At 39.9% G+C, this 27,465-nt stretch overlaps 1 protein-coding gene across 2 annotated transcripts in view; it reads left to right on the forward strand.

Annotated features, from left to right (window-relative positions):
- The window catches only part of UST (uronyl 2-sulfotransferase), a 165,390-nt gene that overhangs the window by 45,039 nt on the left and 92,886 nt on the right, over window positions 1-27,465 (forward strand). For both annotated transcript variants that reach the window (XR_015948989.1, XM_035108790.3), the window contains exons 2-4: window positions 7,529-7,572; window positions 14,530-14,685; window positions 21,498-21,577. Coding sequence is in view for 1 of the 2 variants with exons in the window: in XM_035108790.3 (XP_034964681.3) it covers window positions 7,529-7,572; window positions 14,530-14,685; window positions 21,498-21,577 (280 nt within the window). In the remaining variant the exon portion in view is untranslated. The remainder of the gene's footprint in view (window positions 1-7,528; window positions 7,573-14,529; window positions 14,686-21,497; window positions 21,578-27,465) is intronic.

The raw sequence follows: 27,465 nt of genomic DNA on the forward strand, positions 1-27,465 counted from the left end.
GGGCTTGCTGATCGGAAGGTTAGCAGTTTGAATCTCTGTGACAGGGTGAGCTCCCGTTGCTCGGTCCTTTCTCCTGCCAACCTAGCAGTTCGAAAGCACGTCAAAGAACTAGCAGATAAATAGGTACCACTCCGGCGGGAAGGTAAACGGCAGTTCCATGCGCTGCTCTGGTTTCGCTAGAAGTGGCTTAGTCATACTGGCCATATGACCCGGAAAAACTGTCTGAGGACAAACGCCGGCTCTCTCGGCCAGTAAAGCAAGATGAGCGCCGCAACCCTAGAGTCGTTCGCGTTAACAGTCAGGGGTCCCTTTACCTTTTAAAATCATATACCAACCTGCTTGGTGTTTCTCAGGATGAGTATAGAAGTAGAGACTATGCATATATTTTTCTGTTGGCAAAATGAATGTAGAGAGGTATAGGTTGAGTCCGGAGCTCTGCAATCGCCATGCAGCTGTCCTCTGCACTTTCCACCTCTTTTAAAAAGGACTAGATTATGCAAACTGCAGCATGTGATATGAGTGTAAAGCCTGCACACAATGTTTGTGCCATGTGGAACACAATATAGCTTTGCTATATTGCACCAAGACCTGCAGCAAGATTGTTAACAAGATGGTTCTGAGAAACCTATGAGAAAAGCATGATGGGAAAGGCATGAAGCCATCCCCTATAGTGCTGTAATGCACCCGCAATGCCGAAGCAAGTATCCAGAGCCATGCTGCCATTGAAGATGGAGCATCCATTTAGCCATAATGGCTAATAAGTTTATCAATAACCATCCTGCCTGTTTTTTACTTTAGTCCCTTGTGGCAGTGAATTATGGAAAATAATTGTACATTATGTTAAGATGTGAGTGCTCTTCACTGTTTCACTTCCAGCACTAAGCCAAACTAGAGTCTCAGAACAGAATATAAAGACTGGCTTCTGGGATGCATTCTGTCCAGGAGCTTCGCCACACAGGGTCTTTGGTGGCTGAGTGATCATTGGAAGGATCACAGCATAGCATAGGTTAGAGTAGTGGCTACTCATCAAAAGTCATGCACACTGCCTGGTTATATGCTCATGATAGTTGAGCAGTTATATTCCAAATAATTGGAGTTTCCTGTTAGCAGTTAAGTTATGAATATTGGGGGAAAACAATCTCCAGAACAGAAGTGATTTCTCAAAGGAAGATGTCTGAATCCCAAGCAACAAATTATGGCTCACAACTGTGCTTTTGTTAACATTAGAAATTGGTTGTCTAAAATATCGGGTGTGTCGATTTTGGTAATGCTGCTTCCTAGCCAGGTTTGTAAAGATGCTGAGCAGACACATTTTTATTGAGTTAATCGAGCATTGGCATAGGCAGATGGATCTAGCATAATCCATCTGTGTGTAAGACTTTTTAAAAAAGTTTCGTCCTAAAAAGATTGTCAGCAGTAGGAAGTTTAGAGCTGAATTCAAGTGTATTTCAAAGCATTTATTAAACAAAAAGTAGCTTTGGGGTGTCTTTTGAAAAAAAAAGTTTATTTAATCCCTCTGCCCTTCCTTTGTGATTTCCAAGAGTCAAGACCAGAGGTCCAAAAAAGAAAGAATTTTTTTACTCACTGCCTAGTGTGTGTGTGTGTGTGTAGGATTTATGTAGTGAATTGGGGAATGATACTGAGAAAAAACTATACTGTGTTGTCCACAATTACATGGGGTTTAGGTTTTTCTCTCTCCTTACCATGTAATGATGCTTATTGTGATCTTAACAAAATTTATATACTAATGCTTGATTGTAGCAGTTTATAATAAATTTTAAAATTATCAACGAAAAGTTAAAAATAACTAAACATTTCAAAACAATTGAAAGAAAAAGAAATTAAAGCATGTCACTGCCTATGTGTCTGGATAGCCTTACCTAAACAAAAATGTTTAAGCAGTTGTAGCCTTGAGATTACCCTGTTTCTCATATTTTAAGACATACGCATAAAATAAGCCATAGCAGGATTTTTAAGCATTCAAGGAATATAAGCCATACCCCGAAAATAAGACATAGTGATAGGCGCAGCAGCAATGCCGGCCGCGGCAGGAGGAGGAGAAAAAAAATAAGACATCCCTTGAAAATAAGCCATAGTGTGTTTTTTTGAGGAAAAAATAAATATAAGACGTGTCTTATAATATGAGAAACACGGTACACACACACACACACACACACACACACACACACACACACACACAAGTGTGTGTCGCGTGTGTGTGAATTAACTGGTGGTGGTGTTTTACCACGTATTTTCTACACAGTGGTGGATGCCAGCAACATATCTTGTGAGTGCCAATGTACTGTGGCCCAGCAGATAATTTAGAATATAAACTATGCTGGTAGATTAACAGAATTATGTTGTATAACCCTGACCTAGCAGCAATTTGTACATAAGAGCTGTGTTGTGTACATAGTGTCTCTGTGAGCAAATATTTTACCTTGTTTACATGCTTTAAAATGGATATTATGAAAAATCCAAGGGAATAAAGGCAAACAGCTTTCATTTCTCCTTACCCATTTCTGCCCACTGGAAAACGTGCACATACTGAAATGCAAAACTGTTGTGAGAAGGCTGTATATAAATATAGTGAAGAAAAACTGAGGAAGGCAAGAAATACTTTTCTATAATAAGGGAGATGCTGAAGCTTAGCATCTACTTAGAAGCTCTCCTCCCTATTGTTTAGTGTGGGATGCTTTTATTATCTGCACTGCATTTCTATAAGAGCACACTTTCAATTTTTTTTAAAAAACCAAATACATCAAGGCACCAAAGAGCAGTAATTAAAATAAGTAGTAGAACGCTTTAAAAAAATTCCTATAAACATACTAAAAGTACAGATCCAGTATCACTGGGTTTGATCTGGACCTGCTCTTCTGTAGACAGAAGGGCTCCTTCCAGTTTCAAAAGTGATTCCAATCCAATCCAATTCTCACTAGAAATGGGGGTGGGATGCTCTGCTGATTCCCCCCTTTCTCCTGCAGCCTCACCGCTTGTCCACCCCCAATGTCTGTGTGTCTCCCTGGCCTCTTACGGGAGGGGGGAGTGGTGCAGGCCTGCTTTCCATGAAATGTATGAAGGGAGATTACACATTTGAATTATAGGTTTGCTGATGGATGGACTAGGTAGCATCCCCGGGGGCTGGATTCAGTTCAGGGGCAAATATTTTAACTCACTCAATATATTACACTATTTTTCTGCACATAGTATGTCTGCTGTTTACCTCATATATTTAAACTATAAGCAGGAAACAGTCCTTCATATAATGAAAGCTAACACTAAACCTATATTCTGACACTATGCTGTTCTTCCTATGGCTACATGAAACACCACTGGAAGGCACATATACTTATTTCATACTATTTAAAAAATCTTGGTATCCTAAAATGTAACTCTGTGCCAGATCTAAAAAAACTATTTTCTTTATATGTGTAGACCAAAAGATCACTTGTTTTAACACAGAGTAAGGAATACTTGTCATGAAACTAAGAGAATGCTAGTATCATTCTTTTTATATCAATAGCTGCATTCTGCTGACTGTCTTAATTACAGAAAGGGTTGCTTCTTCATACAGACTTCTCATTGTTAAGGAAAACTGGTATGTGCTAACAGCTGGATCATGGGGAAACTTAGGCTTTTGCTAATGTTGGAAAGAGGTGCTGTTAACATAAATTTAGCTCCGCTGTCAGAACATGGGGAAGAGAGAAGACATAATATTCAGAGGCATACAATAAACCTACCGTATATTCCTTAATATGAACAATTTCTATATGTTACAAGTAAATGTAACTACAGTGGAACCTCGGTTTATGAACACCTCGGTTTATGAATTTTCAGTTTATGAACGGCGCGGAACCATCTGGAACGGATTAATTCATTTTCCATTACTTTCAATGGGAAAGTTCGCTTCAGTTTATGAACGCTTCAGTTTATGAACAGACTTCCGGAACCAATTACACCCATGCTTCAGTTTATGAACGCTTCAGTTTAAGTACTCCGCGGACCCGTCTGGAACGGATTAATCCACTTTCCATTACTTTCAATGGAAAAGTTTGCTTCAGTTTATGAACGCTTCAGTTTAAGTACTCCGCGAACAGATTAATCCACTTTCCATTACTTTCAATGGGAAAGTTTGCTTCAGTTTATGAACGCTTCAGTTTATGAACAGACTTCCGGAACCAATTGTGTTCATAAACCGAGGTACCACTGTAATAATATAACAGAACTTATCACAATTTTTATTAATTTACTAGCTGGCCCGGCCACGCGTTGCTGTGGGTTTTTGTGTTAAATGGACCTTTTTCTGTTAAATTGACCTTCAGAGTCTCCCTTCAGAGTCCCCTCACCTGCCCTGTCCCAACCCTGACTCCCCTACTGTAAGTTTCAAAAATAAGACTCCCCCACTCATGCATGTTCCTGAAAATGTGCCTACCCCCACTGCTTTGGCTGACTCACGGTCCTACCTCCCCCCATGGCTATGTGTTCCCCCCTCCCTTTGTTGTGCCTCATCCCTGTGAACCCCCTCCCCTGTTGTTATGCCTCATCCCTGTGATTCCCCCACCCTGTGAAAGGCCCATAATCAGAGCCGGCTCTAGGTAGACCCCCGGTGGCGCAGTGCACCATGGCGCCTGGGTGTTCAGGGGGGCGCTGAGGGGCGCCCCAGCAAGTGGGGGAGCTGTGCGGCGGCCTCCCTTTTCCCTCCGCCAGCCGCGCCGCTCACGGGAGAGCAGGGAGCAAAGCAAGCGGAGCAGGGGCACTAGGACCCTGTTCCGTCTGCAGAGCCCACCTTCCGACGCTTGTTGGCATGGCCCGTATGGCTTCTTACCAGCGCTAATCTCCAGGCGCTGCTGCCGCTGCTCCGGTGCCGCTTCGGCTCCAGCTTTGCCTCGGGCCGGCTGGAAGCACGTGTAGAAGGCGGCCAGGCTAGCGGCCAGCTGCGCGCCTGGCTCAGCTCTGGCTCTGGCTCCTGCCGCGGCGGCGGCTCAGGCTGTGCTGCTGCCGGCGCCGCAGTAGAGCCCCACGAGCGAGGCCATGGGCACTGCCGAGCCGTCAGGCGCCCTAGCGCCTCACCCAGCAGCTCGGCCAGCGGTGCCGCGGCGGCAGCGCAAGGCGACGAAGACATCACCGCCGAGCCCCACGCAGCTCCCGCCGCCACTGCCAGGGGGGGTCAACTCTGGGAAAGGGGGGCACCAGAGGGATCGCACCAGGGCACCGGGTATGCTTAAGACGGCCCTGCCCATAATCTGTTTGTTTTTGCCTGTGGGCTACTGGACAATGTTGCGGCCTACTCAGTTTTCCCTGTCCCAACCCACCCCCACTGCTTTGGCTGACTCAGGGTCCTTCCTTCCCCCCATGGCTATGTGTTCCCCCCTCCCTTTGTTGTGCCTCATCCCTGTGCCCCCCCCAATTGCGAAAGGCCCTATTCTGTTTGTTTTTGCCTGTGGCCTACTGAATGGTGTGGCCTACTCAGTTTCCCCTGTTTGGCAATGCTGCAGCCTATTGAAAAAGCTGGGCCTTGTTGCTGCAAAAGGACTGTTTTCAGTTGGTTGCTGTGGAATTTTGTGATGTCATCTGGCGGCGCAGCTTTGGAGGTGGCAGGGTGCGATCTGCCTTTCTATTGGATGCTGATGGAGTTTTCAGAGCTTCTGGTGGTGACATCTAATTTGGGCGCCACTTTTTTGTGTTTAATCATTATTTTAGGTATGAAAGGTGTGGGTTTTTGGAAAAAAATGAATGCCAGATCCCTCCCTGATGGGCATGGAACGTTGTGACTAAATTTGTTACATTACGGTTCAATAGTTACAGAGAAAGGCGGTGACCTCCGCGCGAGCAATGCCTACATTTATATATATATATAGAACTTCACCTCTGTCTGAAAGTGGATGAAGTAAAAAGTATTTGACTCTTCCTCAAGATGGGAGGACGCAATGGAAGGGAGGACGGTAGCAGGCAGCTGAGAGCTCTTAAGAATTATGTTGGAGCATCTTGATTGTGGTTTTGAACTACAAAAACTGTGATCCCCTGTGGCAACAGGGGAGGGGGTTCACAGGGATGAGGCACAAAAGAGAAAGGGGGTGAAAAACAAAGTCTAAAAATAGCATAAGGAGGAATTGAATGTTGCACTATGTAGAGATTGTTCTGCCAGAGTAAGCATTTCAGCTTGCCAGATGGAATGATCCTACCTCCCCCCCCCCCAGCTTCCCAAAGGTTGGTTTGTTTGTTTTTTGCAGGGAGTCCCATTGCACAAGCAGAAGTATTTGTGCCGGCTTCCACTGATGGGACTCATTAGTTGAATACCATCCATAAATATTTTTATGGTACGAATACAGCTCAGGAAGGTATGGCCTTCCTATTGTTAGAAGATTTTTTAAAAAGAGTTATTTAAATACATTCATTGGCTTATCACAATGTAAAATGGCTCTGTTCCATTTTTTTCTTTTAAAATACTGTTATTTTGCCAGACTTCTAACATTCATATTTTTAAATGTCTGTACACATCCAGAATATGCAAGAACTGTTGTAAATGTCATATAGTTTACCTATTTTTGCAAAGTTCATGTATGTATTGTATATGTTTTACAGGAGTTCTTTGTTTACTTCAAATAGCATTACTCTTCAGCCTTGAAACCTTGGATTACAAGGTTATCTTTTGGAATAGAGGACTTAAATAACAAATACAGGACGAATTAGTCACACAAGGACAAGTGCTTACTATGAAATTGGAATAGAGCTATTCCTTTCATGTCAATAATAATAGCTGATGCATTTTAAGCTTTGAAAATGGTCTAGGGAAGAATTGTTCAAACCAATTCAGTTTAAAGTTCATTTAGAAATTATCAAGGTAACGTAAAAGCCATTAAAATATCATGTTGTATAAGATGTATGGCATCTTTTATATGTTATTCCAGTGCATAGCATGCTTCTTGACCACCATTTTTTTTCAAGTGTTATAAAAAGTTAGAAAACAAAATACGGTATGTCCTTCAGAAAGTAGAATACCAACAGCTCTTGGCAGATCATTAATGGCTTCCAGGAGGTTCCATACACATGAGCATTCACTCTATTAACTCTGTTTAAGGCTAAGATCTTTTTGTGTACTCAGGGACCACCTCCAATGGTGGCACTCATCATTAATGGTGTGGGTAGACTTGTCTGTAGCATATGTTAGTGGATTAGTTTTTCATGTATTTCATTCATTGTTGAAAATTCCTGTTTTTAAATAGTTTTAATTTGCTGTATTTCACCTTCAAGACTTTTTTCTTTTGTAAAAAGCAGATGACAAATGTAACAATAATAGAAATTGCATTTGTCAGCTGTCTTATTTTTATTATCATTATTTGAGAAGTGCAGAGGTTCTTCAGACCGCTTATCGATCAGTTACAGAAATCCCTTTGCAAAGAAGGATTGTGTTTCTTTTAATTTTATATAAAGCAGTGTTAGAAGTTGATCATCCGATGTACATTACAGTACCTGCTTAATTTCTGACCCATTAAAATTTATTTTACATTTCACTTTTCTTTCTTTGTAGGAAATTCCACTTACTTGGATGACCATGGACCACCCCCTCGTAAGGTGAGCTACTTCTTATTTTCAGTTCAGCCAAAATTCTTTTGTAAGCTACTATATTTGCACCAGGTTGGTTGGGTGTGCATTGGGCAGAAGGACAACTCTATCCCAGCCCTGCCAGCCTCTATTCATGGAGTGGCAAGGAGATCCCCATTACAGCTTGCATTCACACAAGCCGATGGATGTGCCACAAATGGGAATCCAAGTGGCAGCAACATGTGGAAAGCCCCAAAACAAGGCATTCCAGGGGAAAGGCTTAGCTTACCCAAGATCCTCTGGACTCCAACCTAGCACAGTGATTTGCCTCTCCCACATTGCCCTGTCTTTTGCTTCAGCCAGCATGAGCAGCAGGGCTTGCATCCTTTGTGGTGGTCCTGCTGTTCCAGGAAGCCCACCACAACCTGTCATGGGTTTAGATTACAGGGTTATTTACATATGAAATAAATATCTCTGTGGAAAGTATGGTGATGCAAGCTCTTTCCCTTCTGAAAGGGAAGACACAAAAGGCAGCAGTAAAACTTGTTGATTTTCAGCTTCAACCTGGGATGGTTGTGAGCTTTTGAACAAGTTCCCTTAGTTCAGACTCCCCCTTCCACCGACTCCTTCCAGTCTGATCTAGGCCCTACTATTGCCTTCACTTCTGCCATCACTTTCCAAACTTACCTTATTCATGATAAGATACACTGTAGGAAAAGACCTCTAAGAAGTGGACAGATTGTGCCTAATGCCAAGCAGGGTGGATAAAAATCAATGATTTTTTTAAAAAAATAAAAAAAATCGGATTTTTTTATTTAAATCGGATTTTTTTTATTTAAATCGATTTTTTTGATTTAAATTGGATTTTTTTTAATAAAATGCTTTTTGAGGAAAATATATTACCATCCAAAGGTTATTCCATCATGAAATAAAGATTAGTTTTTTAATTATGTAGAATAAGGTTGTATATGTTTAATTTTTGGGGTAAATAAATTCCATTAATCCATTCACAATGTCATGCTCTTCCAGAGGTTTTTGTAAGATTATTGGGCAGTTTCTCTGCCTACAAGATATTATCACAGATGCTTGGTTTACTTTTGCAGTTCTCAAAACTGAATTTGACTCAACAGAGATCACATGCCTCTTCTTCACAGCAAAAATGTTATAACATGAACAGAGTTGAGAAAAAGACCTTAACCCTATTGTTCTACAAACCTATGAATACAGAAATAACCCCTTCAGGGCTAAGTTTCAAGAAGTTCAGTGAATAGAATAGAAACAATATTTTTCTGATTGTTTGGAGTGGACAGTATTCAGGTTTTTCATGTGTAGGCTGGGCTGACAGTCTAAGTTTCTTAAAATATATATATATATTGTTTTTGTTTAGCCAAATTAGTTAACAAATATGGATGTTTGTTTAAGCAAATAACATATGCTGTACAGTAATGTTATTGTTTCAGTTGAATAAATCTATTTAAATTGTTATTATTAAGGTAATGATTATTTTACTCCTTCCTAAGTACAACAGTAAAGTTGTCCAAATATGAACAACCCATTAAACTGGGGATAAAAAACTAATATGAAAAGTTGTTATTCTAAAAATCTTCATCTACTTGCATATTAAAGTTATACCAGCAAGAATTAGTCTTTATGTAGAAAACTATGATTTAAATCAAGCCTTACTGACTAGTGATTTAAATCGTGATTTAAATCGTGATTTAAATCAGTTTGATTTAAATCAAATCCACCCTGATGCCAAGGTGTTCTTCCTTTGCCCCTGGGAAGCTCAAATGATTGTGAGCAGGAATTCGAGGTGGATCTATTCCAGATTGAGCAGGTTTGGTTTACATATCAATAGTTTAGCCTCAAACAGTAAGGTGAATTCTGTATCTTCAAAAGAATTATATTATTGTATTATTTACATTGTATATGCACAGGCTCTTTCTTGAGGGCTTGGGGGGTATGTGGGGATTGTTTGAAACTGAAAAATAAAGAAGTTTAAAAAGGGGGGGAGCAAAAGGGAAAGAAAATAATTGCAAAGCTTTGTATTATGTGAGTAATTTTCTCCTATTTAAACATATCTTCCAAATAGGGTAGTCAGGGGGGGGGGTTAGTTTTGTTTTAAAACTGCAATACACATTGATCATTAAACATCCATTAGCGCTAAGAGCCTACTTGCATAAAATGATCAGTGGGTGTGTTTGAAAATACTTACTGCTCAAAATGTACCCCCCCTTTTACAACTAAATATAATGTATATACCCAGGGCTTTATCCCAGTATTATTTATGTCTCTGACCATTGTTACTTTTGATTAATTTATAAGCATTAAAGGGTCGATGAGTAAATTAAATACAGTGGTACCTCGGTTTACGAACTTAATCTGTTCCAGAAGTCCGTTCTTTAACCAAAACCGTTCTTAAACCAAGGTACGCTTTCCCTAATGAGGTCCCCCGCTGCTGGTGCCCTTCTGCCATTCGGATTCCGTTATTAGACTGAGGTAAAGTTTGCAAACCGGGACACTACTTCCGGTTTTGCAGAGTTCGTAAACCGAATCGTTAGTAAACAGGGTTTAAACCGAGGTACCACTGGTACTGCTTTACAAAAAAAAAATTATATATGCCTGCTTATTCTGAAAGTAATTCCCTAGTTGAATAGAGGTCACAACCTCTATCTGCAATTGCTGTGGCATCAGTGAATAAAGAATTGGCCATAAATTTGATCTTCTGGCTAAATCAGTGATTTTGTCTTGGCTGCCACAATGTTTTCATGTCTGCTATAGCACTCAAGAGGGGTTTTTGTGTGTCACTGGGGAAAAGCACCATAAATCAATGGTCAAATCTTTGGAATCTTGAGTGTTCTGAAAGGTAGCTGACATTAAATGCTTGATTTATTTTGTGTTTTGTATTGCCACCCCCCCACCAAACTAGAAGCTATCAAGATAAGGAATGTTGTGTTTCAGTTTCAAATTTTCAATTCCCTTTTCTTTTACAACCTAATTTTTCTCAACATTCTCCTTCAACTTTAAGAGAGTCTTGATTTGTAAACAACAACAAAAATCCAGGTCACAACAGTAGGGATTGTTGTACCAAATGTTTCTGCTATCCATTTTGGTCTTTTAAGACCAAATCCGTCTAGCCTGCAAATTGGTGTGCTATAACTTTGATCTTCACAGTGTGAACCAGATGTTCTGAGATGCCAGAGTTGAAGAATCATGTTGAGCTGATGGCCCATGAAATGCACAAAGAATTCTTCCCCTTGCCTCCCACTTAATCTGGCTGCTAATAGCCTACTGAACCATGCAAGAGGGTAGTGGGAAGTGCCAAGTGTCACTCTTAAGCTTTGAGACATTTCTCAAACGTTTGTGTAAAAAAAACAATACTGTGAAGCAGCAGGAATCTCTCTCACTTCTGATGGTCTTCTATGCCTATCATGGAGCTTAAGGCTGACCTAACTCCTCTGAATCTTTCAAGTGTGTTGGCCAACTTGAAATAAGAGTTGTGTCGGTAGCAACCTCAAATAATGTGGACCTCTATAACTGTTAGTATTTATGGTTGTTAAAATGCAGATCACTTTGGGATGTCTCATGGGATTCATAAAGGAAATAAATAAATGATAACATAAAGTTCATAAAACTGAACTAATTTTTATTTTATTTTATTGTAAAGATACATGTTAAACACCTTTCTCCTATCATCTCAGAATCCCTTGTGGTATTTTGTGCAGGGTTTTACTCCACTTATTTAATTTTGTTTTGTTACTAGCTTATCTGTAGTTAGTCTAATGGGCTCTGTTATGGAAAGTCAGCTTTATAAATGCATATGATATATCAGTGGAAATTACAGCATATTCTAAAAGAAAGGGAATGACTTCAAAAAGTATTGAGGGGGGTTAGAAGTAACTTTCTGTTAAAACTGATTATAACTTTATTGGAGAACTCTTTTGGAAATGGGTGGAGCTAGTAGGATTCTCATAGCACACAGCGATCAGTGACTGGAATAAATTAAGCCAGTGAGTTTATACTAATGTATGGAGCTAGGCTACAAGTGCAATCAACTGTAAATGTTTCTATGCGAACTACCCATAGGCATACATTTGGTAAGTGTCCAGTAATGGCAACAGTTGTATTCTTTGAAATGTCCATTTGCTGAAAACAAGAAGACATTGCTGCCTAAGATAATAGAAGTTTTTCAATGTGTAAAGTGGTAGAAAAGCAGGACACGAGCTTTGGATGTGTGTGCTAGGTTTGAACCCTCAAATTTCCAGTTAAAGAATGTCAGATAGCACAGCTATCAAAGATCCCTGTTTGAGACCGTAAAGAACCACTGCAGGTGGAAAGGCGATACTGAACTACTGAGATGGATCTGACTTGGTATAGGCCAGGACCATCCCATCTGTTCCTATGATTCATAAACATGGATTTTCACAGAAAACTTACAAGGGGGATATTTGTAAGCTGATGAGAAATGATATTCACTCACTTGATAACTTCCTTTCTCTCCAGAGAGCAATTGCATTTTTGGGGGACGTTGGTTAAAACCAAGGAAATGTACATATTTGAGATGCCAGATGATAAAAACTTGGCCTGTTAAGGCATAAATATTTTAATAAAGAAAAAGGTTAAAGGTCAGCCAATGAGATTTTGCTTCTCATTATGTGTGTCATTTAACTGAATTTTATTTAGAATAGACCTGTTGAAATTAATGGACTTAAAGTCATGGTCATTCATTTTAGTAGAGCTGTTCTAAGTAAAACCTAGTTGAATACCACCCACTATCCTTAAAGTGGTAGAAGTCTGGGGTGCACAAGGCAACCTTTTTTGTAGTGGCCCCAATCTATGGAAATCCCTACTTAGGGAGATTTGTTGGTCTTTGCCTTCTCAAGCCAAAACCTTTCTCTTTACTTTGGTTTTCATGTGGCATTGCTGATGGTGACATTTTTGGTCTTGGGTGCAGTAAGGAGGATTTTGGTTTTCTATATTTAAGCTTGCACAGAGTCCCAAATTGAACTGCATTACCTACCTTCCACCTTCTGTCTTAATATCCTTGTTTCTGAAAATTAACTTGGGGTGGAGTGGAGCAGTGGAGAGGGCTTCCAATCCTACTCCTCAGTGTCCAGACCTTAGACAGTTTAGTGTTTAGCGTTATGTTTGAGCTCTGCACTGTGGCTAATCTTAACCACAGCCTGTTCAGTTAAACCCAGTTCATAACCTATACTTTGAAATTGCCTTGTTTCAGTAAAGCTTAATTAAGATTAACTACAGTTTGTCCCTGTTTGAACACAATGACAGGCTGAGGTAAAAAAAAAAAAAGCAGGAACGAAAGCTTTAGCTCTGCTTGCAGTGGCAGTGGAGGAAGCCGTGGGAGTAACTGTTCCTATATCTGTTTGGATTTAAGTAAACAAATAATATTTGGATTTATAGTTGAATCCTATACATATCTTGTGTATAGGAAATGTGTTTAGGAAATGTGTTTAGGAAATGATGAAAAGAGTAAAAAACATTTAAAGCAGCAGAGATGGCTCATGAGTAGGGAGATGAGAACTCCCCCACACTCTGGGGATGAAATAGGTCTGCAACATTCATTTTTCAGACAAGTCTAGTTGATTTTCATACAACTACAGCAGATTTAGGTGCTTAAAGAAAGCTATGCTTCTTGCACAAATTGATATGCAAGTCTAGCCACATACCGGTAAGTGAAGGATCCAACTAAATAAATGGCACAAATACTTAATGTAGCATCAACAGAATAGTAATTATCCAGTCAAAACTGGTGAGAGATTTGCAACTTCTGAGGTCTTCTTTCAGTATGTTGTATTTTTTATAAACCTTTCACCTATTGTACTTTTACAGTTTCAGACAAATTACAATATTAAGCAGTCAAATTTTTTTAGGTATACAGTTAGTTTATTGGTAGTTATTTAAAGTTCGTGATAAATATTTGATATAAAGCACAGTGGTTGCATAGCACTATTAAAGCACTTTTAAAATATGCAAAGTGTTACTCATGAATAAATAACATTTCCTGTGGCTAGTCATGAAGATAACAGCCATATGACTTTGTGTCAAACAGTCAACAGGAATGAAGTAGTAATAATTCAAAATATTAAAAATTAAATTGAAAACTAAATGAAAGCTGTGATTTCCAAAGGCAAGCTTTGTGAAAGAAAAATCTTATTAACTTCTCAGTCTGTCCTATAGAGGCTGCATTAATAAGATTTTAAAGTGATATGCACTTGAAGTAAGGCTGGTTTAGTGAAGTAAGCAGTACAGCTGAAGACTGCATGCAGAAATAAACATTTTTTGCATTGACTAATAAGTGGCTTGCTTGAATGAATGAATGAATGAATGAACCAGTGCTACTCCCCAGAAAGAATGCTGTTCTGATATCAACACTGGCATTTATTCAGATGGGAATTAATTGGAATTAAAATTTCTTCATCAAAGATTATTCATTCTCATTGCTCAGTTCTTTCTACGGGGGTGCAACTCTGAAGATGGACATTAAACTTACTAGAATTGAAACACACTATGCATATTTTAAAACACTCCCTGAGTAACAACCAGACAGGAGAAGGAAGTGGCAAGGATGCAAATAGATCTCTCTTTTAATTGAAAAGTGCAGTCAGCTCATTGTTCTTCCCAGGTAATAGAAACAATAACTAATTGAATCTTATTGCTAGTACATTTGACAAAGAAATTAGGGAGAAAGAGTTTGTGGCATTTTAAGGCTAACATTTATTGCGACATAAACTTTTTGTAGGCTAATACTTTAGTCCACAATAATTCTGTTAAATCTAAGATGTGATTTATTAGATTGCTATAATAGCTTAACACAGTGAGAAGAAACATTTCCTGGTTTCTGAGCCAGTGCTTTCTTTTGATATGTGCATTTAATTTTGAAATACTCATCTCTTGAGTTACAGCAAAATTATTCTGTGTATTTAAAGATTTCTAAATAGGAAGGCTAATGTGTATCTCTTTGTCTAGGTACTTCCATTCCCTAGTCAAGTGGTGTATAACAGGGTTGGAAAGTGTGGGAGTCGAACTGTGGTTTTGCTGTTGCGAATTCTGTCTGAGAGACATGGGTTCAACTTGGTTACATCAGATATTCATAATAAAACCAGGCTGTCCAAGAATGAACAGGTAAGTTGTTTGTGTCTTTTTATATGTTACGGTTTTCATTTTTAGAGTAATTTAATTCTGAGTATTTTTGATAGGGCATTGCAGTAAATTATTTTTCAGTAGAATTGGAAATATTTTAATATTAAAAATTATTACTTTTCTTATCTAACAAGCTGTTAACTACATATATTTTTAATCATTCTGGCAAATGGTCTCATAAGTAAATTATAGCTGAGCTGATAATTAAGTCCATTTTTGCTACTGTTTTATCAATATTGAAGGGTGCCCTGCTTTCGACAATTTGTGGGGAATTAAACTGTAAGTGACGTGAAAGTGTTCACTTATTCCGGAAATGTTGCATTGAATAGACTTCATTTGCTCCTAGATTTTTAATTGCCAGGATCACTCATTTGAAACCAGGAATTATTGCTCTTAGTCAAAGTCCTATTAAATTCAGCGAGACTTACTCCCAGGTAAATGGGGTCAGGATTGCAGTCTTCCTTAACCTTCAGTGGTGTTGGTGCATAGGCAAAGTTCATTGGCTATATAGCATTGTGAGGTCATTGAATTTTCTGGGATTGTCTGAGAATAATGTTTAAAAGAGAGAGAATTCCTAGCCAAGGGAGGAAATGGGCACTGAAGCAGCAGCAGATTGGGGAAACAATGGCAGCAAATAGTATGGAGAAAGGCAAACATTTTCAGAGGTTGGTTGTTTTTCTTTCTTTCTGGGCCCTGCTCTAAAAGCTCTTCTTTTGCACTGAAAGCCGAAAAGGCTAATCAGTCATTGCAGCCTGAAAACAAGCCATGAAATTATCCAGTGTAAGGTACTGATGCTTACTTTTAGGATCAAAGCTGCTGCTGCATGCTATGAGGATCAATTAACCCTGTATATAGTAGTTGTCCAAAAATAATAATCAGAGACAGATCTTGCAGTAAGGACTGGGAGTTTAGAATTTTCCAAGTGGAAGCAGAACATCAAAAAACTTTGAGGCAAGGAATGGGGTAAATGGGTTTTGCGGTGAAAGCTGCAGGTAGGGGAGAGAATATTGGAGGAGAGCGGGACTGGCCCATTACATTTTGGCTCCTGGAGCGAACCACAAAATGGTGCCCCCCCAACCAGGGAAGATGGGGTAAGTAAGATCTAAATCAAAAGGGGGGGATAAAAATTGAACAGTGGTGGTTGAAGTGGGAATCAAAACCTATCACAGATGGGAAGGGACCCACTCTGAATTATGCCATTCAGATGCAGAGCCCAGGAAACCCCAGAGGGCAGCACCCACCAATTCCTCCCTAGGGGTGGGAGGAGACCAGGAGAACCTCCTATTCACCGAGAGGCCGCTGTGACATTGGGGTGTGGGTGTGCTGCCGAGGTGACAGATTTGGACTCCAAAGAGCAAGCCATAGCTGTTGCTGCCATGTGGCAGCCACCGCCAATGCATTCCTTGGAGGCTGGATCAGCTGCCCCTGTGGATCCTGCTACCTGAAGTGGTCGCTTCTCCTTGCCTCATGGGTGGGCTGGCCCTGGAGGGACAGCAGCGGCAATTGAGAATGGCAAAATAAGCAGGAATTATGTTTCTAGTATTAGCAAGCTGGCTAGATCCACATGCAGTGGAGTATTCATAAGCTTAGTAAGTCTATTTTAATTCCACACTTTGCCACTTCCCCCAAGCAGCAGACTTGCTGCTTCCCTGTTCTCTCTGTGTTGCTCCAAACCAGGGGTCAGCAACCTTTTTCAGCAGGGGGCCAGTCCACCGTCCCTCAGAGAATGTGGGGGGCCGGACTATATTTTGGAAAGGGAAAAAAAATGAACAAATTCCTATACCCCACAAATAATCTAGAGACGCATTTCAAATAAAAGCACCAATTCTACTCATGTAAAAACACGCTGTCCGCGGGCTGGATTTAGAAGGCGATTGGGCTGCATCCATCCCCAAACACAGCCAGGAAAGCCCTTGCTGTTGTCTCTAGAATCTCTCGCAACCCTCAGTCCTCCTAACTCCATTCCTAGAAGCCGTTCTTAAAGGCTTGTATAAATTGAGTCATTTTATGTTGTTTTTAGCATCACACCATACACACCATCATTTTATAAGAAAGTGGGATTGACCATGATTAAGATCATAAACATCTGAACACTTAAGCTGCATTGAACTTGGTAAGGCTTACTTCATATTAGAGATGCACATTATTGTGCTGTAAATGACCTAACTTTAGTTTAAAAATAATTTTCTCACAGCAACATATGTATAATTTAAAGCCAGTATTTATTTTTATTATTTCCCAAATCTTTGCAGATTTAAAACAAAAAATCATTGTAGAATATGAAAATGTGTTGCTTATTAAAATATTCTTGTGCAGTGAAAACGTTGTACCTGTTGATTTATAATCTAAGTTAAAGTTCTCTGGATTTTATTTAAAGTGGATCAACATTTTTGTTTTCCTTTTAAAAAATGACAAGGAATGATTTGAAGAACTTACATGTTTAGTGTTGATACAGTAAAAGGTGATTTTAATTCGAGGTAACCAATTACATTTTCTTTGGATGAAACTGGATTTTGTTTGCATCCTTCATATGAGTGGCCTTTCTCTTAACCTGTCAGGAATCAACCATTTCTCTACGCCACCAAGTGGAATGCTGCTGAAAACGCAGCCCAATGTTATACTAAACAATCTTGTACTTTCTTATTGGGAGATCCAAGACGATATTAAGGAGCAAAATTTTTCTCAGGCTGCAGTACTAAGAATACTTATTAGAATGTAAGACCCATTGGACACAGTTTAACTTCCTCCTAAGTAAACATGTATAGATTGTGGTGTCAATACAGTATTAACCTTTGCTCTGTGGTTCCAAAAATTGAAAGGCAGAAATAAGCCCTACAGTTGGATGTGCTAGGTTTAATAATTCTGTCACTTTCTATAATGTACAGAAATGGAAGTAAGTCAAAATTATGGTAGAATAAACAGGCTGCATGTTAGACATTGGCATTAGTGCATCTTGGCAGGTTTACCCAGTAATTTATACTCACACAGGTTTTAAAAATGCAGATATCTATTGAGAATCTAAATACACACATTTAACATTTCAGTGGGGTATAGCTCCACAACAATTCATATCTATTAACATCAGTGGGCAGTAACAATATGCATACATTTCTATGGTTTCAGGGGATTAGCTAACTACCCAACAACTAAATGCACACACACAAGAAGGAACAAGCACACAAGGCATTGGAGGAGAATCATAGAATTGTAGAGTTGGAAGAGACCACAAGGGCCATCCAGTCCAACCCCCTGCCGAGCAGGAAACACCAGGAGATGGGGGATGAGTTCAGCCTGCACTGTTTATCCGGGCTCATCTTGCAGACCAGGCTTCATTCATGCACAGCTGAACAGGAGGATTATTCTGGGCAAAGGAGGCCCCTGAATACCAGCTTCTGGGAACTTCACTTGAGCAGAGCACTGTTGCATCCAGGTCCTGCCATGTGAGAACAAGGAATGTTGGGCTAGATGGTCCATTGGCCAGATTCAGCTGACTTGTCTGTTCTTCTGACCAGAGGGTGGCTTCTAAAACGCAGTCACACACACTCAAAGATAGGAAGATGGAGCAGGTGTCAAGGCTCTGAGAGACAGTATGGGGAGAAACATGTGCCCTGCTGAGCAATCCTAGATGTTAACTACATCACCTGTTTTCCCTGCCTAGGTGTGGCAGGAAAAACATCAAGGCAGCAAACAGAACATGAAAAAAGCTTCATGGATCTCAGATTCAGCTAGCAAAGATCCAGGGAAAGGGATGAAAAGTAGGGAAGCCTGGGAATAGGTTGTTGAAGCAGCCGCACCAAGCTGGGACATCTGCTTCAGCAAGCAGGGGTCCAGAGACGGTAAAGGAAAAAGCAGGAGAATCCGATCCCTGGTTCTCGCTAGCTAAGTGATTTCAGGCCCAGTGGTATTCAGCAGAGTGGATCTGAGGAGCCTGAAACCACATATTGTAGGTGATTGAGCAATTGATTTTCAGAGTGGAACTAGGCAAAGCCAGAACAAAATATGGCTTCAGCAGTCCAGTTTTTATACCTTTCTGGACAAAAGCATCAAAAGAAATGCAAACATTGGCTGGGTCAGGGAGGTGTCATTCCATATTTCCTATACCTAATATGAGCTGTTTGGTCAGTGTGGTGGGATTTTCTTTTGCAGAGACATATGGCAGTATTAATTCTTCAGCTAGTTTGACTAGATCTACCTTTGGGCTTCCGCAGAAGGGAAGATTGCTGTTGAAGTCAGGCCCTGTTTGTGGGCACACCATAGACATCTCTTGGCCAGTGTGAGACCAGGACTAGGTGGGCTTTTGGTTTGATCCAGCAGGGTTCTACTGATATTCTTTCTTCTGGCAGGATCTGCTCACTGTAGAACCTGAGACTGTGCCTGCATTCTAGAGGATTTCAGGGTGCACAGAATGTATGTAGAGTGATCAGCATGAGAATGCCCTTAGATTTGTTCCAACCAAGGGGCCTACACAGTCTGTCTATATGGTCGAGCTAACCCTTCTCTTGTCTTTACTGCAATTCTTCTTCTTCTTCTTCTTCTTCTTCTTCTTCTTCTTCTTCTTCTTCTTCTTCTTCTTCTTCTTCTTCTTCTTCTTCTTCTTCTTCTTCTTCACATGACTCTTCTGTTGAGCTGGGGAGAGGGGAGCCTCAGAGTAGGCTTGGTAGGCATATGAAACAGGTGCACAGGAGAACATCTTGGGTAGTCTGCCTTGCTTTTGGCTAGCTGAGAAGTTTCCAGTAGTATGGAAAACAGTATATAGTGCTATTTATTCTATAACAAGTAAATACATCCAAACTAGAGCAGCATTTCCAGCAATTTAACTTAACATAGGCTGCAATCCTATGCACATTTACTTGGGAGTAAGCCCCATTAAACTTGCTCAGTTACTGTAGCCTTCAAGTTAAAGGAATGGTAACAGTCAGGTGTCCCCCCCCCCCAATACAACTAGAAGTTTTTCTAAAGCCAATTAGAATAATCTGCGCAGAGCAGAAGTCAGGAAATCAGAGCTGCAAGAATGTCTGGAATTCTTTTGCACACATCTCATTTAACGCTTTCAGGAGTCTGACATATTACAGAAAACTCTAAAAGCTGAAAGTGAGTGCTGAGAACTCTATTTCACAAATATCTTCTGAAATTAAAAGTAATATTTAGCTTTGCATTATTAAATCTTGGAACTGCATTCTAAAATGACTTAAACACAACCAGGCCAAAATAGTGAGGGGAGAGGAAAAACTATCCTGATAGTTGAGACCAGCTTTTGAAAAGCGATCTCCATGGAAACAATAGCATAGTCTTTCTTAAATAATGGAAAAGGTAGATTACGACTTAATGCCTGACCAGTCAGTAGATACAAATGAAAGAATAAAGTCAGGGCCCACAGTAAATAAACACCTTTTATTTCTCTCACATGGGTATGAAAGAATTGTTTTAAGTTACCAAAAATTAGGTCTATGGTTGGTGGCAAATAGAATGTACAAGACAGTAGTAACCAAACAATCTTACATGACATCACACCAGGGCTTTTTTTCAGCCAGAACACTCCGGGCGCCCCCTTAAAAAGCCCCTCCTGAAAGAAACTCAACAACTTAGGGTTGTCCGTCAGAAAAAGGTGGGAGTTCCTGCACCTCTTTTTCTCAGAAAAAAGCACTGCATCACACCCTTGCAATGCAAGTTCTATGTGGTAGAATTACATTATGTTTATTTAGACCTTGACTTATTCATTTATGTTCTTTTAGGCACATCTGTCTCCTGGTATATACTGCAAAGTTGTAATTTTGTTAAGAGAAGCAATACATTTCTACATTGAATAAATATAGGAGGTGTAATATTTTTGAACAATATGTGTGAATTTCATGCACATATTCTGATGGGCAGGTGATTGAATGTGATGGGTTTTTAACATTAGAGCAGGTATTCCAATTAAGTGCAAGTCCTAGGACGGACATCCCCTGCAGGCTCCGAGAAATGTATGTGGCCATGCTGTTACTGGTCCCAAGGAACCTTTCATTCAACATTAAAAAGGCTGACCTTAGAAATACAGTTCTCCTTGCACTTACTGCTTTATGAAGTTGTTACTTTCCGAAGCACCACAGTAAAAAGAGCAAAAGTCAGGCACAGCAACTGCCAGTAGGAAGAGAAGAAAACTACATTCCTGCTTATCCCACAAAATTGATGTAACAAGCATGTGAATTGGTGAAGCAAAGTATATTGACATTTATAACTTTTGCAGGCTAGGAGGTCACAGAAGTAGCCTTATTTTCTCCTGTCTTAGTGTAGCATAGACAATCTCTATTCTTCCCCATTACTCTTGATAAATAGTGCTGGCATCACTGTCACTGTCTACTCTTGATAGACAGTGCGGGTTGACTTGAGCCCCAGATTATGAGTGCCCAGCAGCGCATGCAATGTAGCGTGATGAAATGACATCACACCGTGCCATAATGACATCATGTTGCGTCATGATGTCACGTTACATTGCACGTGCTGCCTGGGAGCCCCAGAATTTATGTCAGAGGCTGCACAATGCCTTGGACACCATCCCCAAGGCCCCCATGAGGCCTTGGATGTGACTTACAGTGCTTTGCAAGGCCCCAGAGGTCATGTCAGAGGCCCTGTGGTGCGGGTGCCGAGCATCCTCAACAATTTTTTGTGGGTGCCCAGGCCCCCATATAGTTGGTGCCAGTGGCTGGAATCTAATGTATCAGTACCTCAAAGAAACAAATCTCTTCTGAAGGCTGCTGTTTGGGTGCCACATTTTGACAAGCCTGATTTTAAATTCAGTGTGTTCTTGTTTTTAGATGGAATTGATTAAAAATATAAGCACTGCCGAACAGCCCTATTTATTCACTAGACATGTTCACTTCCTCAATTTCTCAAGGTAAGATAGTTCCTCACTTACAGTGTTTTATATGGTATGTTTAATTTAACAGACAATTGATTTATTTAAAGCTTTCATTTTCAGTTTAGTGTACAGTCACTACAATACAGTGGTACCTCGGTTTATGAACACAATTGGTTCCAGAAGTCTGTTCATAAACTGAAGCGTTCATAAACTTAAGCGGACCTTCCCATTGAAAGTAATGGAAAGTGGATTAATCCGTTCCAGACGGGTCCGCGGAGTACTTAAACTGAAGCGTTCATAAACTGAAGCGAACTTTTCCATTGAAAGTAATGGAAAGTGGATTAATCCGTTCCAGACGGGTCCGCGGAGTACTTAAACTGAAGCGTTCATAAATTGGTGTAATTGGTTCCGGAAGTCTGTTCATAAACTGAAGGGTTCATAAACTGAAGCGAACTTTCCCATTGAAAGTAATGGAAAATGAATTAATCCGTTCCAGATGGGTCCGCGGCGTTCATAAACCGAAAATTCAAAACCCAAGGTATTCATAAACCGAGGTTCCACTGTATGTGTGTATCTCCCAGAACCTTGTGGGCAGAGCAAAATGTGAAATATTTACCTAGCCAATGCTCCTACTCCTCTTCCTATCCTGACTGGGCAACAATAATCTAGGAAAAACCCACCTGTATGCTTTGGTATCTGTTTGTATATTCTGGTATGTATACACATATGCAGCACCATAAGATTTCAACCATGAGGAGCCGGCTTCCATATGAGCATGAAAGATATGTGTGATGCAGGGATTCCCCATCTTTTCCTCCCCCTCCTCACCTTATGGAAGATTCCTGCATCACTGGCTAAAGCAGTAAATGATATAATATAATATACATCCTTGTCTGTGTTTCCAATTGTCTGTGTATACTTCATGCTTTTTCATAGGTCACTTGAATTTATAAACTTTTCAGCTGAAAAACTTTATATTGCATTACTGTATGTCAAAAAGAATCTCCTGCCAGAATTCCATTTTATTTTTATTTCCCTCTGTCAGTGTAATTTTATATGCATTAGCTGTTCAGCCCCCCCCCCACTTTAAAATACAAACTCTTGGGTGAGGAGGTTTCAAATTATAACTACATATACTTGTGATGTTACATCAGATGCAACTTTAGAAAACACTATTGAGCTGAAGAATAGTGAATTACTAAATGTCAGTATCCAGAGTGGTAGCCGTGTTAGTGTCTTCCAGCAAAAACAGGTCCTGTGGTACCCATGACTAAGCAAATAAACTTTCATTGACTACAGAATGCTTAATCAGATGCGTGTTGTCTTGAACTGCAGGTACATTTGTAGGGTTATTTCACAGGGGAGGTGGAGGAAGTGTATAAACAGTCAGATCACCCTGACATGGGGACACCAATGATCACATATAGTGTGGTAAAAATCCATTGTTTCAATTTAGTCTGAAATATAGCCCTAAACTTCTTGGCGTATTGCAATTCAGCTGTTTCACGCTTTAGTCTCCCTCTGAAGTTCCTTTGTTTGCTGGCATGTCCCCTCACTGGCTTCATTGCCATTTCTGGGGTCAGATTTTTGTCCATTTATTCTTATTCTTATTTATGCTTAGATACTGTTATGTTCGCCTTATGAAAGACATTATTAGAAGATGATGGCACATATTGCAGTGAAATATGAGCAAGTAAGAGAACCCCTGGTGTTGTGGGTGATAATAGATATGTAGACAGAGGTGGTATTTGGGTCAAACACAGAGTCCGGTTCCAGTGTCTATATCACTGTTGTGTGGCTTTTTCTGCAACTGTTTTAGAGTGGCTGGGGTGAGCTGAGTAGAAGTATAGTCCTGCCACCCAAGCCTATGAGAAGAAAGCGTGTAGAAGTTATATTCCTAGCTTTAACAGAATATATTTTCTTAAATATTGGAAGTTGGAGAACGGAATATTTAGACAGCCTAAATATTTTTTACAGTCTCAGTGTACTTGTTGACCATCTGAGCAGCACCCCTGAACATATAGCTTTATGTGAAGGGAACTACTATGTGTGTTTAGTTGATATGTAGAGATTGTAGGTAGAACCTGTCACCACAGCGATGCTACACTTATGCAGTGGATGCACAGAGGAATGGCAGTAATGCGGTCTGAGTTCTTATGTTGAGAGAGCTACACATAGATGGAAAGTATAATCTTTAAAATTCCACATTTCAGTTTGCTGCAGTGGATGATTGGGTCATTATAATAATTTATAGCTCATATTCAATTACTTATTTGAAGCACACTCCCCCCCCCGATTATCCCCCTGATTAAACAGCTATATAGCTCAGATGAATAAAAGTTTCTGACCTTTTAATCAGCCCTGCATTCTATAAACTGACACTTTCCATTTTGCCCGAGGAAGAATTCTATGCGGCAATTGAGAGGCCACACATTTACTAGTTAGCCTAATAAAGATGGTTTTGCATTGTTAAACAATAATACAATACAAAAAGCAATAATTTTTAAAATGTTTGCCATTTTTAAACAGAAAGGAAAGTTAACCCTTCAACAAATAGGCACTAAGAGAGGCTTGTCCTCAAAGGAGCAAAATTCAAACAATGGAGCAGAGAAATTATGGGAGGGGAAAAGAAATTCATAAGCAAGGCATTTAACCTTCCCATGATTCATTTCCTTGGCAATGGGCCTGTACCTGACTAAACCATCAACTGAAATGTCAGGGTATGTGCAATTGAGGTACGGCTTATGTGCCCTAAGCTTTAGAAAGAAAGATTCTAGCTCTCAACTTTCCCCGGCTGTTAAATGGTCTTAAACATTGTTTGGCCTTTGGGGGGAGGGGGAATACAATAAATACTTTTTAGCTTAGGCAATTGCTTTAGTTACCATGTTATGTAAATGTAAATAGGAGAAGGGTGGAGGTGCCTACAATACAATCTGAATGTGTCATGATGAAATGATGTATGCTCTGGAAAGATGTTTAGAACTCCTGGGCTCATTGCTCACTGTCGATGAAATTCTAATCTCCTTTATGCCAATGGGAGGCTTGCCACTGACTCTACTGCAGCCAGTATTGTGCTGCAGTAGTTCTTTCCACCATAAGCTAATACCGCATAGCAAGTTTTGCATTTACAAAGATTTGAGCAAACTTCCTCATCCCCTTACTTAGTTTAGCAGACACTAACCTATATAAAGGACTTTTAAGAATTTGCCTCAGTTTTGAACCTGACATCATTTTAGCCACATTACAACTGGACCTAATGGTCAGGGGTCCCTTTACCTAGATAGATAGATAGATAGATAGATAGATAGATAGATAGATAGATAGATAGATAGATAGATATGGGGTAGAAGGGCTACCATTTTGGCTTTTCTTTTTATTAACACTAGGCTTTTAAAATTTAAGGGGGGAATAAGTGACGTATACTAATATGGGAACGTCCATCTCCCCTCTTCCAAATTTTGGAGCCATACTTTAAGCAGCATTTTGGGGACAGAGACTTTGAACTAAATTAGCCTAGTTTTTGTGGAGTGTAGAGATGATAGATGTAACTACATAAGTGTATCCTAAATCAATTATGTTCTTCAAATTACTTCAGAGAGCCTGGAGGTTCTTGGATTGCAAGAAGTGAGAACTTTCAAACATAATAAATGCTTTAATTTTATAAAGCATTAATGCTTGGGTGAAAAAACACCCAGCATGTGTACATTGGAATGCATAATGATCATGCTGAAGCCTATTTTGCTGCAGGGGCACAACAATATTTATAGGGCCTGTGATAGGTACAAGGAGCAACTGAAGAGAGTGATTTAGGGATCAACTAATCTTCAACTTATGCCATGCCAAGAAAGCAAGGGTCCAAACGGTTTGCCACTTGACCCGCACTTTCTAGGCATAGATTTGAGCGGTTTTCCCCTTGCCCCATTCCTTTCCAATGGAAAACTTGCTCTTTAGAGAAAAAATGGAACAAATAGCAATCCATTTGGAGAAAACCAGAATTGCCATTTGCTCTAACTGAATGCTAAAGAGCGGCTTTCCCCGGGGTATTGCAGCAGGACAAGAGGAAGTGTGGCTAAGCCCTGACAGGACCAAAACAGGATAGAAGTGTTAACAATAAGAATTAACAACAATGCATAAGGATATGGAGAGAAGGGAGAAATGTTTAGGTGGAAATGGGGAATCTGGGCATATGAAGGAATTGAAAAGAAGCCAGACTTTGAGCTTTTCGGGAATGCAACATTGGGTCAGGCCGTTCAAAGATGATCAGGTAACTAAAATAGAGAAATGCAGCAGTGTTGTTAAATTAACATGAGAACTAACAGCAGAGGATCTCGAAGCAACGTAAAAACTTCAAGAGAAATGAATTTATATTTTAAAACTTGGTGCTAGGTCAACCTCTCAGCTGAGAGCATTCCACAAATGGAACTTCACTACTGAGAAGCCCTCTCACCTTTGTAGCCACCTTCCTCACTTTTGATAGTAGGGGCACCAAAACAATGCCCTCTGCTGAAGACCTGCATGGGCAGCCATATATAGAGTGAAGCGGTCCTCAAGTTAACCTTCAGGAGGGGCCTCAAACATGAAGAATGAGGAATGCTTCATGCTGAATTGGTCTGTTTGTTCATCCTCACTGGCAGCAGCTCTCCAAGGTTTTCAGCAGAGGTTTATCTGTGCCCTATTCCTGATACCAGTTGCATTGGAGATGCTGGGTTTTTTTTAACTCAGGCCCCTTCTGCATTCAGAGCATATGCTCTACCATGAAACTCTGCCCCTCACTGAGGGGAAGGCTCTACTCTGGAAAAATGGATACTGCAGTAGTCAGTACCAAGTTTGATGTAAGCAAAGTGGACATTTACTATGTTACTTCATGATAGCTTAGTCCAACCAGTAAGTGTAGTCATTGGGGTGTTATCAATACCATTAACAATAAATAAAATAAAATTGTATTAACCAAGCTACCCTACCTTAGTTCATGTCAAATGTCAGTCTTAAGATAAATATGCTGTGTTGTTATGCTCAGAAAAATTACTTAATCTTCTGGAATGTAGAAATAGAATCCTCTGGGGTGTGTCCTTGGCATAACATTACAGGCAAATTCTTCTACCCTTTTGGTTCTATTGGGTTGGGAGATGTGGTACTTTGCCAAAAAATAGAGGTTTAGCACTATAAAGCACATCTTGTATTGTATATTGCTAGTGTTGTAAAATTGTAGACATCTTTCTAGAGGATTACCTTTGTTAGATTTTTCTGCTAAGTTAATCAACTCAGTTTATTGCAGCAATTGACTTCAACAAGTTACCTCTCATGGTTCAATTTAATTCAGTCTACAAGGCATTTTCTAGTAATCATGTTAACATTTTTAATTATTGGTAAAACAAGCAAAAAAACCTGATCTGCTCATTCTTTTAAAAAATCACTAAGTATCACTTAGTGGGCTGGGTTCAGGCACAGGGGAAAACCTCTGCGATGGTATGTGAACAGAGTTTTGCTTCCAACAGGATGAGATTAAAAGCACTTTCTTTCCATTTTAAACTAACTGTAGTATCCTGAGATGATCAAACTCAAGAATTATATTTTGTTTAAACTACAGTTAGTAAGAACAACCAAGATTTGAAGAAGCAGTTTGATCCTGACTTAATAATAATAATTTATTATTTGTACCCCACCCATCTGGCTGGGTTTCCCCAGCCACTTGTTGTGATCACTAAGGATAATTTTAAAATACCATAGCACCTATGCCTGCATATGAAAATGGATACTTTGAACCTCCTCTTGTAGTATTTGGCCACATATGGGTGGTGTTTTTTTTTCATTTTTGGTGGCTTTGTACAGGTAAACATATAGTTTACATTAAAATCATTTAAAGCATAACCCAATAGACAAATTAGAGTGCAAATTGTTTTATCTTAAAGACACATTTGGCTGCA

Source organism: Zootoca vivipara, chromosome 3 (assembly GCF_965207765.1).
Source record: "Zootoca vivipara chromosome 3, rZooViv2.hap1.1, whole genome shotgun sequence".
Taxonomy (NCBI): Eukaryota; Metazoa; Chordata; class Lepidosauria; order Squamata; family Lacertidae; genus Zootoca; species Zootoca vivipara.